This window comes from Hypanus sabinus, chromosome 25 (assembly GCF_030144855.1).
Source record: "Hypanus sabinus isolate sHypSab1 chromosome 25, sHypSab1.hap1, whole genome shotgun sequence".
NCBI classification, from domain to species: Eukaryota; Metazoa; Chordata; class Chondrichthyes; order Myliobatiformes; family Dasyatidae; genus Hypanus; species Hypanus sabinus.
The window spans coordinates 596,757-613,289 of NC_082730.1; the positions used below are offsets into that span (position 1 = coordinate 596,757).

Consider the following 16,533-nt stretch of genomic DNA (forward strand, 5'->3'; position numbering starts at 1 on the left):
CTCTGTCTGCGTCAGGTCTCACCAATATATAAAAGGCTGCACCGGACGCAGTTTACCACACCATCTGACTCACAGGTGAAGTGTTGCCTCACCTGGAAGGGCTGTCTGGGGCGCTGAATGGTGGAGAGGGGAGGAAGTGAACGGGCAGGTGCAGCACTTTTTCCACTTACAAAGATAAGTGCCAGGAGGGAGATTGGTGGGAAGGGATGGGGGGACAAATGGACAAGGGAGTTGCGTAGGGAGCGATCCCTGCGGAAAGCAGAAAGGGGGGGAGGGAAAGATGTGTGTGGTAGTGGGATTCCATTGGAGATGGCGGAAGTTATGGAGAATTATATGTTTGGCCCGGAGGCTGTTGGGGTGGTAGGTGAGGACAAGGGGAACCCTATCCCGAGTGGGGTGGCGGGCACATGGGTTCAACAGAAACAACACTTCATATTCTGTCTGGGTAGCCTCCAACCTGAAGGCATGAACATTGATTTCTCTAGCTTCTGTTGATGCCCCTCCTCCCCTTCTTACCCCATCCCTTATTTATTTATTCCCCCTTTTTTTCTCTCTCTCTGCCCTTCTCACAATCACTCTTTGCCTGTTCATCTCCCTCTGGTGCTCCCCTCTCCCTTTCTTTCTCCCTCGGCCTCCCGTCCCATGATCCTTTCCCTTCTCCAGCTCTGTATCCCTTTTGCCAATCACCTTTCCAGCTCTTAGCTTCACCCCTCCCCCTCCTGTCTTCTATCATTTCAGATTTCTCCCTCCCCCTCCTATGTTCAAATCTCTTACTACCTTTTCTTTCATTTAGTCCTGACAAAGGGTCTCGGCCCAAAACGTCGACTATGCTTCTTCCTATAGATGCTGCCTGTCCTGTTACGTTCCACCAGCATTTTGTGTGTGTTGTTTGAATTTCCAGCATCTGCCGATTTCCTCATGTTTGTGGTCCAGTACTTGATACTTTATGCTTTGATTGCACTGCAACTCATCCCAATGGCTGCAAATTTGCCCCATCACTTGCCTATCCTCCCTGACATCTTTACTGCTCACTATCTTAAGATTTATTTCTGTTTTCCCCCTCCTCCACTCTATCATTCCAGTTCCCATCCCCATGTCTAACCCTAGTTTAAACCCTCCCTAACAGCTCTATTAAACCTTCCCACCAGGATATTGGTCACTTTCAGGTTCAGGTGTAACCCGTCCTCTTTGAACAGGTCATACTTCCCCCAGAAGAGATCCCAATGATCCAAGAATCTGAAGCCCTGCCCCCACATCAGTCTCTCAGCCATGCATTCATCTGCCTGATCCTACTATTCTTGCCCTCGCTAGCACGTAGCACAGGTAGCAATCCTCAAATTACTACCTTGGAGGTCCTGCTTCTCAGCTTCCTTCCTAACTCCTGGAAATCTCTCTTCAGGACTTCCTTCCTTTTCCTATCTATGTCATTGGTACCAACATGTACCAAGACAGCTGGCTGCTGGCCCTTTCCCTTCAGAATATTCTGAACCCGATCCGTGACATCCTGTACCCTGGCACCTGGGAGGCAACACACCATGCGGGTATCTCTATCAGGCTCACAGAATCTCCTGTTTGTTCCCCTGACTATGGAATCCCCTATGACTACTGCATTCCTCTTCTCCGTCCTTCCCTCCTGCACAACAGCGCCAGACTCGGTGTCAGAGACCTGGTCACCATGGCCATCCCCTGTCAGGTCATCCCCCTCAAAAGCATCCAAAATGATATACTTTTTTTTCCCCCTGGGCATTTCCCTTCCCTCTCCTGACAGTCACCCAGTTTTCTGACCCCTGTAGATTAGGATTGACTACTTCCCTGTAGCTCCGGTCTATCACCTCTTCACTTTACCTAATAAGCAGTAGGTCATCAAGCTGCAGCTCCAGATCCCTAACACGGTCTCTGAGGAGCTGCATCTCGGTGCACCTGGTGCAGATGTGGCCATCAGGGAGATTGGAGGTCTCCCAGGATTCCCACATCTGACACCCTGAACAAAGCACTAATCCTGCAGACATGATACTTAATTCTACAGGAATGAAACAAAGAAAAATAGGTTTACTCACCCATTTACCTCGCCAAACACATGAACTTTCTAAACTGTTAGCTGTGTGAGCCCTGCTGTTCCTCCATCTGTCCAGGCCGATTCACCAAGGGAGGGGAAAAAGAGTTGGTGCTTGCTCTCGCCTCTTCCCTTTACCGCCTAAGCCTGTTGAGCCAAAGCCCTACACTTTGCTGCCACTCACTCCGCTGCCCGCTGTATAGGGTGGTCTTTTTAAATTCTCCGCCTGCGCAGTCGCTCCCTCCTTCTACTTGAAGTTTTTAAAGAAACTTGCCTTTCTTCAGAATTTAGCTCTCACGCCACCTTTCTTGTCTCGATCCAAAAAACAACTGTTGTAAGTCCCCTTCCTGTTTAAACTCTCTGTGCTGTCCTGTCTACGTCACGCGCCTGCACAGTTTTGCCCTTCTTGTACTCGAAGAAGTTTTTTAAAAAACTGCCTTCCTTCAGAGTTTAGCTCTCACACCATCCTTCTTGTCCCGATCCAAAAAACTCTACACTGGAAGAGGGAGAGATTAAAAATGCCTTCTGAAAATCCAAGTAAATGACATCCACTGTCTCTGATGTTTGACTCTGCCTGGCCATACAGTTGTCAGTGTAGAGAGAGTGCTGTCTACTATTCTGTTCACCCCATTATGTGGAGAGTCTACAGCAGAAGTTCACCAGTATGCTCCCGGGATTATAGTGTATTAGCTATAAGGAAAGATTGGACTAACTTGGGTTGTTCTTCCTAGAGTGTCCGTTCCAGAAAGGAGCCTACTAGAGGTTCGTAAAATTATGAAGCATAGCCAGTCAGGGTGAAGATGTGAGACACCAGGAGACATGTTTTTAAGTTAGAAGGGGCACATTTTTAATGTAGGGTGTAATAGTGTGTAATTTCCCTCTTGGCCCATATTACTGCAAGCAGCAGAAGTGCTGCACCTGTCCATTCACCTCCTCCCTGTTCATAGACTGTTCATAGCCCCAAACAGTTCTTCCAGATGAGACAACACTTCACCTGTGAATCTCTCGGGCTGTCTACTGTATCCAGTGCCCTTGATGCACCTCCTCTACATTGGTGAAACCCAGTATAGATTGGGTAACTGCTTTGTCAAGTTACCTCCGCTCCATCTGGAAAAAGTAGGATTTCCTGATGGTCAACCATTTTAATTACAATCCCCATTGCCATTCCCTTTATATCCAAATACCCATATATCTAGTCCCAGAGAATACCTTTCAGTAACTTTCTCACTACTGGTGTCAGGCTCATTGGTCTATAATTTCTTAGTTTATTTTCAGAGCCTTTCTTAAACAGTGGAGAAACATTAGCTATCCTACAATCCTCTGATATGTCACCTGTCATAGAAACATAGAAAACCTATAGCACAATACAGGCTCTCTGGCTCACAAAGTTGTGCCAAACATGTAGAATCATAGAAACATAGAAAATAGGTGCAGGAGTAGGCCATTCAACCCTTCGAGCCTGCACCACCATTCAGTACGATCATGGCTGATCATCCAACTCAGAACCCTGTACCTGCTTTCTCTCCATACCCCCTGATCCCTTTAGCCACAAGGGCCATATCTAACTTATCTAACTGTCGTCAAGAAGGAATTAAATGTCTCTGCTGGGACCCTTGCAACTTCTGCACTTACCTCACACAGGGTCCAAGGGAACACCTTGTCAGGCCTTTGGGGATGTATCCACTCTAATTTGTCAGAAGACAGCAAACTCATCCTCTGTAATCTGTATAGGGACCATAAAGTTGATGCCATTTTGCCTGCTGGCATAGACTCTGTGTCCATCTCCTGAGTAAATATAGATGCAAAAAAATTCATTTAAAATCTCCCGCATCTTTTCTGGCACCACACATAGATTACCATTCTGATCTTCCAGAGGACCGATTTTATCCTTTGTAATCATTTAAATCCCTTAAGGTTTCTCCTTCAACTTATCTGCTAGGGCAACCTCTTGCCTTCTTTTAACCCTTGTGAGTACTTAAAGTGTTCTCTTGCATTTCCTTTACTCCATGAGTACCCCATTTGTTCCTACTTGCCTATATATGCTACACACCTTTTTTAACCAAGTCCTCAAATTCTCATGAAAACCAGGGTTCCCTAAATCCTTTATTTTTGCCTTGTTTTCTGACAGGCACATAAAAGTGCTGTACTCTCAAAGTTTCATTTTTGAAAGCCTCCCACTTACCAAGTACACCTTTGCCAGAAAGCAACCTGTCACAATCCACACTTGCCAGATCCTTTCTGATATTTCAAAATTAGCTTTTCTCCAATTTGAAATCTCAACTTGCTTACCAAACTTATCCTTTTCTATATTTACTTCAAAACTAATGGAATAATGATCACTAGTTGCAAAATATTCCCCAAAACAATTTTTTTGTCACCTGCCCTGTCTCACTTCCTAACAGTAGTTTAAGTATGGTGCACTCTTTCCTTGAGCTTTCTGCATACTAATTAAAGAAATTTTCCTGAACATATTTGAGAAACTCTATCACATCTATTCCTTTTATAGTATGGGATTCCCAGTCAATATAGGAAACTTAAAATCACCTACTATAATAACCTTATATTTTTAGCAACAGTCTGCAATCTGCCTACAAATTAGTTCCTCCAAATCGCGGGGACTGTTGGGTGGTCTATGATATAACCGAATTAATGTGGTTGTACCTTTCTTATTCCTCATTTTCACCCATAAAGCCTTACTGGACAAGTTCTTCTGTCTGCCCTGACTGAGCACTGTTGTGACATTTACCCTGACTAGTAATGCTACCTCTCCCCCTTTAATCCCTCCCTGTCACATCTAAAACAATGGAACCCTGGAATACTGAACAGCCATTCCTACTCCTCTTGCAACCAAGATGCACTAATGGCTACAGTATCATAATTCCATGTGTTAATCCATGCGCTGAGCTCATCTGCCTTTCCTGCAATACTACTTGTATTGAAATATATGCAGCTCAGAACATTAGTCCCACCATGCTCAACCTTTTGATTCCTGACTTTGAGGCCTTAACATCTGTCTCCACAACTACTCCACTCTCTGTTCTAGCACTCTGGCTCCCATCGCCCTGCAACTCTAGTTTAACCCTCACTCATCCATGCAGCAGGAGCAAACCTTCTGGCGAAGCTATTAGTACCCCTCCAGTTCAGTTGCAAGCTGTCTCTTCTGTACGGGTCCCACCTTCTCTGGAAGAGAGCCAAATGACCCAAAAACCTGACACCATCCTTCCTACACCAACTCCTTCGTTATACTGTCTAATCTCTTCCTATTTCTGGTCTCAATAGCACATGGAACAGTTAGCAATCCTGAAATCACAACCCTGGAGGTCCTGTCCTATAACTTAACACTTAACTCCCTTAGCACCTAAACCTTCTGTCTAGTCATTGTAACTTCACACACTTCATGCCCCCTGACACCTGGAACTTCCATCATACTGCAAGTATATTCCACAGTGAAGACTTATGCAAAATATTGTTCAGTTTGTCTGCCATTTTGTTGTTTCCCCCATTACTATCTATCCAGCAGCATTTTCCAATGGTCTGATATCCACTTCCACTTCTTTTACACTTTATGTATCTGAAGAAGTTCCATATCTATTCCATCATCTCTGTCACCATTTGATTGACAGATTCAACAGTACAGCGCAGGAACAGGCCCTTTAGCCCATGGTATATGCGCTGATCACGATGCCAATCTAACTGGTCCCATCTGCTTGTACGCTTCCATTCCCCGCCTGATCATATGTCTGTCTTACTACTTAAACATCACAATCAACTGTCTCCACCACCTTCCTTAGCAGTGTATTCCACATACCCTTCGTTACCTGTGTATACAAAAGTCTTGTCTGGTAAGTCTTCAAACTTTCCTGCCTCACCTTAAATGCCTTCTAGCATTTAACATTTCCACCCTGGACTCCAACCATCTACACTATCTGTGCCTCTCACAATTCTATTTACTACTCATAGTATCTAATCCAAGCAACATCTTGGTGAACCTCTCCTGGTGCTTGATTTAAATGCCTCCACATCCTTCCTGTAGCGTGATCAGAACTACACTCATTACAACGAAGGTTGCCACCATATCCACTTTTGTTGCTGTTTTTGGTGAAACTTACACTTGTAACTCAAGCTCCCTCTGTACATCAGTGCTCCTGCTTTATACTTTTTTTATATCATTTGATCTCACGCTTATCAGGATTAAACTCCATCTGCCATTTCTCTGCTCACATTCCCAAATGAACTCTATTCTGTTGTATTCTTTGATGGCCTTTCTCACTATTCACAACACAACATTTTCCATGTCATCTGTGTATTTTCCATACAGACAACCTTAATCAAATCCTTAATAGAAATAACAAATTGCACATGTCAGAATTAATAACAATGGTCATAGATCACCAGTTATCCACCACTACTGATGCTTTCTATGGTCAAATCAACTTTTGATCCAGTCTTTCGGGTTACCATAATTCCCACGTGACTATCTTCTGGAGAATGAGACACCTTATCAAATATCTTGGGGAAATTCTTGAGACAACTTCCAATGCCCTATCCCCCATCGATCATCCTCCTCACCTCAAAAAGCTCAATCAAATTGAAGACACAACTTCCCCTGTAAAATACAGATTTTCCCATATTTTCCATATGTTTGGGTAGGTGAAGCTCATCAGCCTTATATGGCAGCCCGCCTAGAAGAAGGAAAACACTGGTTTTAAACTTCTGCTGCCTTGCAGCTATACCCACCCATGGGAAAGGCTTCAGAAGTAAATTCTGAGGAAGAAGTCTGGAGTCGGGGTCCCTAAGGCAGTTTGATGTTGTTTACAACTTCACTCTGGCAACTTTTGCGACAACACTGGGACCAAGAAGTAACCATGCATGCCCTTCCCTTGGACTACATCAGTGTCATGGAGAAGGGGAAGGCCACTGCATGGGCAACAGCTGATTCTTCAAATCTTTACACCCAGGCTTGCGCTCTGGAGAGGACGCAGTCCACTAGAGGTGCAAAACCATGATCCCCTGGGATCGATGGCTACCTAATACTACTTTACCATATGTGAATAGATCCAATCTTTGAGAAACTTCTCTACTACTTTCCAACCACTGAAATAAGGCTCACAGGGTCATAATTTCCTGTTTGTCCTTATTCCACCATCTAGGACCTCACCTGTGATTACAGAGGGTACAAAAATCTCTGCTAAAGTTCCGTAGTCTCCTCCATTGGTTCCTGCAGAATCCAGGGAATAGATCCTGTCAGGCCCATGGGACTTAATGTTCTTCGATACCCAACACCACCTGCTTCCTAATAAAACCTAATAAAAACATGCTCTCGAACTCACCATCACCTATATCTCTTTGCTTTCTTAATGTTGTTGTAATGTGCTTGTTTAGTCCCTCACCCACGTCCTGTGGCTTCAGGTGGAAATTCTCTCATTTGTCCTCAAGTGGATTTGCCTTTCCTAAGCTGTCTTCTTGTTCTTATAAATTGTCTTTTCCTCAATCCTCCTATCAAAAAACATTTCCTGTTCTGCTTGACCATTTGTCTCAGTGTCAGAATCCCTCAGATGTGTGCCAAGGAAACAGTTAGTTACCCATCCCAGTAGGAGGGACAGTCCTAGTGGCAAAGGACAGGAGGTGGTCACCCTGTTGATGGGAGAGGGGATATGACTTATGGTGAGCAGTTTTCAAATTAACTTCTGTCTCTGCAGATGTTTTCCCTCAGCAACTCGAAGGTGTGAAACTCATCATCAACAAACATCTCAGCAGCCACTTCCAGGTCAGTATAATGAAAAACCTACTCAAACTGTAACCCCAGTCCAGACACAGACACAGAGTGAAGCTCCTTCTACACTGTCCCATCACACACTCCCAAGACATGGGTTAGACACAGTGAAACTCCCTCTACACTGTCCCATTGCACACTCCCAGTATACGGGTCAGACACAGAGTGAAGCTCCCTCTATACTGTCCCATCTCTTTGTCCTGGGGGATGTTAGATCTAGTAACACTTGCCTATTTTGAACTTCTCACTCTTGATCTCCCTTTCCACAGGCTGCACATACAATCCACCTGAGCTCAATGTCACCGCATTACCATTTCAAGGCAATGTACTCAGGAGATCAACAGGCGGACTCTAATGAGGTGGGTACTGTCTGTGGCACGTGACTGTGTGTATGCGCCTCCCAGCTCATTTTCTCATTGTACTGGTCAGCACTATGGGTCACAGAGTGAACCATCTCCCTGCTCAGGTCATTTAAGACTATAAGACATAAGAGCAGAATTAGGCCATTCTGCTCATCGAGTCTGCACTGCTATTTCATCATGGTTGATCCATTCCCCCGAACGCTATTCTCCTTCTCCCCATAACATTTCTCACCCTGAATAATCAAGAACCTATCAATCTCTGTCGAATGGCGTGGCCTCCATAGCCACCTGTGGCAAAATTCCACAGATTCACCACCCTCTGGCTAAATAAGTTGCTCCAATAATACTGTATTAAATTAACTCCTTCGGCCTCTAGGTGATCCATGTCCCTTCATATTCAATGTCTGCCTACAAACTTCTTTAGGGCCTCTTTTGTATCTGCTTCTACCTCCACACCTGGCGACACATTCCAAGTATCCCCTTGACTCTATGTCAGGGGTTCTCAACCTTTTTTAGTGCCATGGACCGCTACTATTAACTGAGGGGCTCCGTGGATCCCTAGTTGGAAACCTCTGCCCTATGTAGAAAAACCACCACACATCTCCCAAACTTTCCCCCTCTTACCCTGAAGTTATGCCCTCTAGCATTGAACATTTCTATCCCGGAGAAAAAGATTCTGACTACCTATGCTATCTCCCTCTCACTTATCACTTTCTCCCTCTTAGTTTTTCCTGCTCTTATTCTGCTCTCTCTCACACCATTTCTGTCACACTCACTTTTCCCTCTCTTTCTCTCTCTTCCTTTCTCTGCCTTATTCCATATCTACTCGCTCTCTTTGTTCTTCCTCTTGTTATCCCTGTCACCCTCTCTTTGTCATGCTTACTGTCTCCCCCTCTCTCCCCACCCCTCTGCTTGGGCCTCTCCCCAGTTGCGGCCCCTTGGGATTCCAAGTTTCCATGAATCCCCTCATTCTCAATGGGAGCCTAACCACTCACCTGTCCTTCAATCTTCCAGTTTTAGTCACTGGGTTATTTTATTTACAAGACATGTGGGTGTCTATGATTTGATGTCACTTTCCATTTGATTTGATGTCACTTGAAACCAATGTCTTGGCAGGCTGCTTCACAGCACAGGAATTGCATCACATATCCACCATACTGTGGAGATTTCTTGGGCCCCAACCTCTCAGTGCCCAGTGACAGCAGTAGGTAGGGGTCTCCAGTGCAGCTGTCCCTGCAGAGAGACACTAGGATGGCATACCCATGGGTGAGAGGATGAAGGAGCCTTCTCAGCAGTGTCCTGCAGCAGGTGCCCATGTTCTTCAGCTTTGTGGTCACAGGGAGCTGTGTGGTACAGCCTACGCACTATTCACACATCTAGTGTCATCTGTGGAAAGCAGTTTGGTACAGCAGAGAGCCTGTACACCACACCACTGTTTGCACCCCAGTCAGCCTGTGGAAAGCCAGGTGGTACAGGACTCAGCCTGCACAACACGCCACAGCTACTTTACGCTTCTAGTAATATACAGGTATTGCAACTATTCCCAGCTCTCATTGATGGTGACCACAATACAAAGAGTTGGTTGTAACAATCCATCTGGGATGTATGGGGCCCACGGTGTGTGTGGTGTGTGGGTTTGTCAGAGTAATCTCTGCCTGTTTTCCCCCTTTCCCTCAGTTCGTCTCCTCACTGGTGGGAGTGAATGGGAAGGTCCATTGGGGATGTAGACAATGCTAGTAAATGGAAAGGGTTGAAGTCTTGTTGGGAATATGGATGGTGGAAGTATTTAGGAAGGAGTCACCTATTGGGGATGTGGACGGTGGAAGTGAATGCAAAGGGGTGGGTTCCACTGGAAATGTGGGTGGTGGAAATTAATGAGAAGGAGTGGGGTTTGTTGAGTGTGGACTGTGGGAGTGAAATGGAAGAGGTGGGGTCCAGTGGGAGTGAATGTGAAGGAATGGGGTCAGTTGAGTGCAGAAGATAGGAATGAATAGGAAGTGGAGTCTGGATGGTGGGAGTGAATTGGAAGGGTTGGGAATTATTGAGGATTTGACTGTGGCAGTAAATAGGGAGGGGTGGGTCCCATTGGGAGTGTGGTCAGAGAGAGAAAATGGGAATGGGTGGAGTCTGTTAAGTGCAGATGGTGGAGTGAATGGGAGTGGGTGGGCTCTGGTGTGATGTTGGTGGGAGTGATTGGGAAGGGGTGGAGCCCATTTGGAGTGTGGGTAGTGGAAGTGAATGATAAGACTTGGGTTGCAAGGGAGTGTGGATGGTGGGAGTGAATAGAAAGGAATGGGTTCTGTTGAAAGAGCAGATGGTGAGAGAGTGGTCAGTGGGTAGGCAGAGTGCATGTGAAGAAGTGAGGTCTGTTCAGAGGGCAAATGGTGTGAATGAATGGAAAGAGGTAGATTTTGTTAGTGCAGACAGTGAGAGTGAGTGGGTCACTTTGGGAGTGCACATGGTTTGAGTGAGTGGGAAAGGATGCAGGCTGCTTAAAGTGCAGATGGTGGGAGTGAATGTGAAGGGTGGGGTCCATTGCAAGTGTGGACAGTGGGAGCAAAAGGAAAGGGTTGGGATCCCATTGGGAATGTAGAGAGTGGGAAAGGTTGGGGTCCCATTGAGAGTGAATGGGAAGGGTGCAGGTACTTTTGGGAATGTGGGCAGTGAGTGAATGGGGAAGGTTGGAGTCCAATTGGGAGTGTGGATGGTGGAGTGAATGGGAAGAGTTGGGGTCCCATTGACAGTGTGGGCAGTGGGAGTGAATGGAAAGGTTGGGATCCGTTGGGGGTTAGATGTGAGTGAATTGCAAGGGGTGTCATCTTATTAGTGACGTAGACAATGTGAGTGTATAGGAAGGAGTGGGTCACTTTGGGGGTGTGACAATGGGAGTGAATAGGAAGGGGTGGGGTCCATTCAGTGCGGATGGAGGAAGTGAATCGTAAGCGGTGGGGTTGGGTGGGAGTGAATGTGAAAGGTAAGGTCCCATTAACAGTGTGGATGGTGGGAGTAAATGGAAAGGGGTGGAGTCTATTGGGAACGTGGATGAGGGGAAGTTGCGAGTTGAGAGGGGGTGAGGATTGTGGGAGTGAATGGAAAGAGGTTTGTTCTGTTTGTAGTGCAAATGGTGGGAATAAATGAGAAGGTGTGGAGTCCATTGAGTGCGTCTGCTAGGAGTGAATGACAAGGGGTCAAGTCCGTTAGGACTGTGGATATTGGGAGTGAAAAGGAATTAGTGGGGTCTGTGGGGACTGGGAACATTTTGAAGGGTAGCATTTTGACCTTGACTTTTCTTGTTGCTTCGTTCCCCACTGTAGAGCTTCCCACAGGCCCTGGGAGAAGTGGACAGCACAGGCAGTTTGAACGCTCAGTGTGTCGCCTTGTTGGCTAGTCGGATCCGAGCCAAGGCTGCCTTCCAGGTGTGTTACTGGGCAGAAAAAGGCTGAGGCTGAGCTCGCAGGGGCAATACCCTCAGTAGTGTTAGCAGAAGGAGAAGGAGCTTGAAAGCAGTCATTCTCTCAGTGGTGCCCACCCTGACGTTCCTAATCTTTGACTCCCCACACGTTGGCGAGGAGGAATTTGGAATATTGTGGCCAGTTTTGGTCGCCTTACTGTAGGAACAGTACCAATAAGCTGGAAAGTGCTCAGAAGAGATTTATGAGGACATTGCTGGATCTCGAGGGTCTGAGGTATGGAGAGGTTTAGCATGTTGGGGCTTTATTCACAGGAGCGCAGGAGACTGAGGGGTGATCTTATGGAGCTATATAAAATCAAAAGCTTCATAGATAGGGTAAATGGGCACATTCTTTTTTCCAGAGTTGGGGAATTGAACTGGAGGGCACAGGTTTAAGGTGAGAGGGCAGAGATTTAAAAGGACTGGTGGCGAAGGATGGTCGATATGTGGAAAGAGCTGCTTGGGAAAGTGGCTGATATCAATAACTACATTTGCAACAACAGGTACATTAACATTTAAAAGACAGATCTGGCTATTCATGTTAGGGATATGGGCCAAAAGCATGCAATGGATCGAGTTTAGATGAGCCTCATGGTTGACATGGAATAATAGGGCTGAAGGGCCTTTCTGTGCTGAATGACCAATTTACTCCACGACTATTCATGACTAGGATGTGGGAATCAAGAGGAGTATATCAAAGAGAAGGAACTAGCAGGATCCAGAACCAGGCACAGAGCTTTCTGAAAGCTTAGTGTGATGCTGACCCACAAGTGACCAGATAAAATCCACCCTTTAAACCTGGGTGCCTGACAGCCCAGTGAGGTTGGACACAGAATTAGGAGGAGCTGCCTTTTGGAAGGAGCAGGAAAGAGGTCTCCCATTGGTTGGGAAGATGAACTCCATGATCTACAAACACGACCATTGCTGGAGTAGGTTAGTGGGGCTGTAGAAAAGGTAAATCCAGACTAGGCTCACTTGCAGAAGGACAGGGCTGGACTAGTGGGGGTTACACTGAGCCAGGTCCCACCCTGGTTAGACCATAATATATAGGCAATGTCCATGTGTAGTTCTGGCTCTGTACCCTGGGACACTGGAGGGAGCAGATATTTAGAGAGGGCTGGTCTATCATGAAACAATGAAGGGAGGGGTGGAATAGTCTGGGTGCAGTGGGGAGGTTTCTGCTGGTGGAGGAGAGCAGCAGGATGAGAGGGTCCCAGAGATGGCTGTGGGGATTTAGGGGATAAAACCCTCCCTGAGAATGGTATAGGATCCACTGGCACAGGGAGGGGCTGAAGGCAGCGCCTTGTGTGCGTACAGCAGGGCTGGAGAGAATAGTGTGGGGGAAGAAGTGAAGGGAGGGCCACCTGGAAACTCTAACATGAGGAAAGATGGAGGGAGTGGAGGGCTAGTATGGACAGGTGAGCTGAAGGATGTGTGTGCACAAATGTGTTGGAGGGAGGGAGGGAGGAAGGAAGGATGGGACAGTATCCAGTGACGAACTTTCTCCCCAAAACTAGACCCAACAGGAGCGCTTCCAGACGTGGCAGTTTGACACGGAGTATCGGGGTGACTCCTTCACTGCCACTATCACCCTTGGCAACCCCGACATCATCAGTGAATCTGGTGAGTAGGTGCTGATTGCTTTTCCAGCAATTTGGAGATGGGGAGAGGGTACCGGTAGTGTTGGGCAGAAGCCGCTCAGCACAGGGGGTCCTACACACCACATGTCTCAGCAAATATAGATTAACTCACATTCAACTGGGGAGCTCACAGCTCCACTGCTGTACAAGCTCCCTCACTGACCCATCACAGTGGAGAGCTTACTCACCACCATCCCTCGCTGCCTCAACACAACACACTCCTCCACGGAGTGGAGTCCCTCAGTGCCCCTCCCCTGATGCACCTTCCAAAGTGTGGTGCTCCATAAGACCATAAGACATAGGAGCATATTTAAGCCATTCTGCCCATTGAGTCTGCTCTGCTATTCCATCACAGCTGATCCTGGATCCCACTCAACTCCATACACCGGCCTTCCCGCCATATCCTTTGATCTCCTGACCGATTGGTAACTATCAACTTCTGCCTTAAATATACCTGTGGACTTTGTCTCCACTGCAGTCTATGGCAGAGCATTGCACAGATTCACCATTCTCTGGCAAAAAAAATCCTCTTCACCTGCATTCTAAAGGGTAATCCCTCAATTTTCAGACTGTGCCTTCTAGATCAGGATGCTTCCATCATAGGAAACACCCTCTCAACATCCACCCTATCTAGTACTTCCAAAATTCGGTAGGCTTCAATGAGATCCCCATACATTCTTCTAAATTCCAGTGAGTACAGGCCCAAAGCTGCAAAAAGCTCATCAAATGTTAACCCCTTCATTCCTGAAATCATCCTCATGAACCTCCTCCGGACTTTCTCCAATGACAATTTCTGAGATACGGGGTCCTAAACTGTTGACAATACTCCAAGTGTGGCCTGACAATGTCTTATAAAGACTCAGCATTATCTCCTTGTTCTTATATTCTGTTCCCCTTGAAATGACTGCCAATATTGCATTTGCCACCTTTACCACAGACTCAACCTGTAAGTTAACCTTTTGGGAGCTTTGCACATGGACTGCTAAATCCCTGTGCCCCTCTGATGTTTGAACGTTCTTCCCGTTTAGATAATAGTCTGCACTATTGTTCCTTTCACCAAAATACATTATCATACATTTCCCTACATTGTATTCCATCTGCACTTTTTTGCTCATTCTTCCAATTTGTCTAAGTCCTGCTGCAAACATATTGCTTCATCAACACTATCTATCCCTCCACCTATCTTCATGTCATCCACAAACTTTACCACAAAGCCATCAATTCCATTATCCAAATCATTGACAAACTGAAAAGTAGTGGTCCCAATAATGACCCCTGAGGAACACCACTTTTCACTGGCAGCCAACCAGAAAAGGCCCCCTTTATTCCCCCTTACTGTCCCTTTCACAGAGGTCATCTCTCACTGCCCCTCCCACAGCGTGGATCTCCCTCACCACCCCCCTCACAGCACAGAGCTCCTGGGATAGGGCATCCAGCATCTGTTGGGGTCCCCATTATGTTACTGAGAATGGGAGAGGTGATTGGTGAGGGAAGGGAGAACAGTCAGGACACCAGTGGTTATCTTACTCTTTGTCTTCCCATCACCCAGTCATCCTGGTTGCACACTTCCTACAGAGTATCACCCATAACCTGGTGCTGGGTGGTGAGATGGTCTATCATCGCAGGCCAGCAGAGGAAGGAGCCATCTTCACCTTGGCTGCAAAGTACACCAGTGAGTGAGAAGGAGAGATGGACAGTGAAGGGTGGGGGTGTACCAGTGTATCAATGATGGATGGGGTGTGTGTCTGTGTTAGAGTGTGAGGTGGGATGGGGAGGCGTGTCTGTGTTAGAGTGAGGGATATGGTATATACCGTGAAGACTTGGTTGTGTGTCGATGTTACCATAAGACATAGGAGCAGAAATTATGCCATTTGGCCCATTGAGCCTGCTCTGCCATTCAATCATGGCTGATCCTTTTTTTTCTCCTCCTCGACCCTATTTCCTAGCCTTTTCCCCATAACCTTTGATGCCATGTTCAATCAAGAACCTATCAATCTCATCCTTAAATACACCCTACGACCTGGCCTCCACAGCTGCAGGTGGCTACAAATTTACCACCCTCTGGCTGCTGAGATTTCTCCGTATCTCCATTTTGAATGGACTCTCTATCCTGAGGCTGTACTCTCTTGTCCTAGACTCTCCCACCATGGGAAACATAATTTCTACATCTACTCTGTCTAAGCCTTTCAACATTTGAAAGGTTTCAATGAGATCCCCCCTCCTTCTAAATTCCAGTGAGTACAGACCCAGAGCCATCAAACATTCCTTGTATGATTACTCTTTCATTCCTGGAATCATCCTTGTGGACCTCCTCTGGACTCTGTCCAATGCCAGCACATCTTTTCTAAGATGAGGAGCCCAAAACTGTTCACAGTACTCAAGGTGAGGCCTCACCTGTGCCTTATAAGCCCTCAGCATCACATTCCTGCTCTTGTACTCTAGACCTCTTGAAATGAAAGCCAGTATTGCATTTGCTTGCTTCACCGCTGACTCAACCTGTAGGGTGTTCTGCACAAGGACTTCCAAGTCCCTTGGCATCTCAGAATTTTGGATTTTCTTCCCGTTTAGAAAATAGTGTGCACATTTATTTCTACTACCGAAATGCATGACCATGCATTTTCCAATATTGTATTTCATTTGCCACTTTCTTGCCCATTCTCCTAATCTGTCTAAGTCTTTCTGCATCCTAACTGTTTCCTCAACACTACCTGCACCTCCACCAATCTTTGTATGATCTGCAAACTTGAGAACAAAGCAATTTATTTCATCATCTAAATCATTTGTATACAGCTTAAACAGAAGTGATCCCAACACCAACCCCTGCAGAACACGATTAGAAACTGGCAGCCAACCAGATAAGGATCCTTTTATTTCCACTCGCTGCCTCCTTCCGATCAGCTAATGCTCTAGTAACTTTCCTGTAATACCATAGGCTCTTAACTTGCTAAGCAACCTCATGTGTGGCACCTTGTCAAAGGCCTTCTGAAAATCCAAATGTACAACATCCACAGTATCCCCTTTATCTATCCTACTTGTGATCTCCTCAAACAATCCATACAAGTTTGCCAGGCAGGATTTTCCCTTAGGAAACCATGAAGATTTTGTCCTTTCTTGTGTCACCAAGCATTGCATCACCTCATCCTTAACAATTGACTCTAACATCTTCCCAACCACTGAGGCCAGGCTAACTGGTCTATGATTTCCTTTCTGCTGCCTTCCTCCTTTCCTAAAGAGTGGAGTGCAATTTGCAATAT

At 46.3% G+C, this 16,533-nt stretch overlaps 1 protein-coding gene across 5 annotated transcripts in view; it reads left to right on the top strand.

Moving 5' to 3' along the window:
- LOC132380909 (mitochondrial import receptor subunit TOM40B-like) overlaps positions 1 to 16,533 on the top strand; it is a 93,782-nt gene that overhangs the window by 30,467 nt on the left and 46,782 nt on the right. For all 5 annotated transcript variants that reach the window (XM_059949833.1, XM_059949832.1, XM_059949830.1 and 2 more), the window contains exons 2-6: positions 7,753 to 7,820; positions 8,096 to 8,185; positions 11,503 to 11,604; positions 13,157 to 13,262; positions 14,829 to 14,951. In XM_059949833.1, coding sequence (XP_059805816.1) covers positions 7,753 to 7,820; positions 8,096 to 8,185; positions 11,503 to 11,604; positions 13,157 to 13,262; positions 14,829 to 14,951 — 489 coding nt within the window. The remainder of the gene's footprint in view (positions 1 to 7,752; positions 7,821 to 8,095; positions 8,186 to 11,502; positions 11,605 to 13,156; positions 13,263 to 14,828; positions 14,952 to 16,533) is intronic.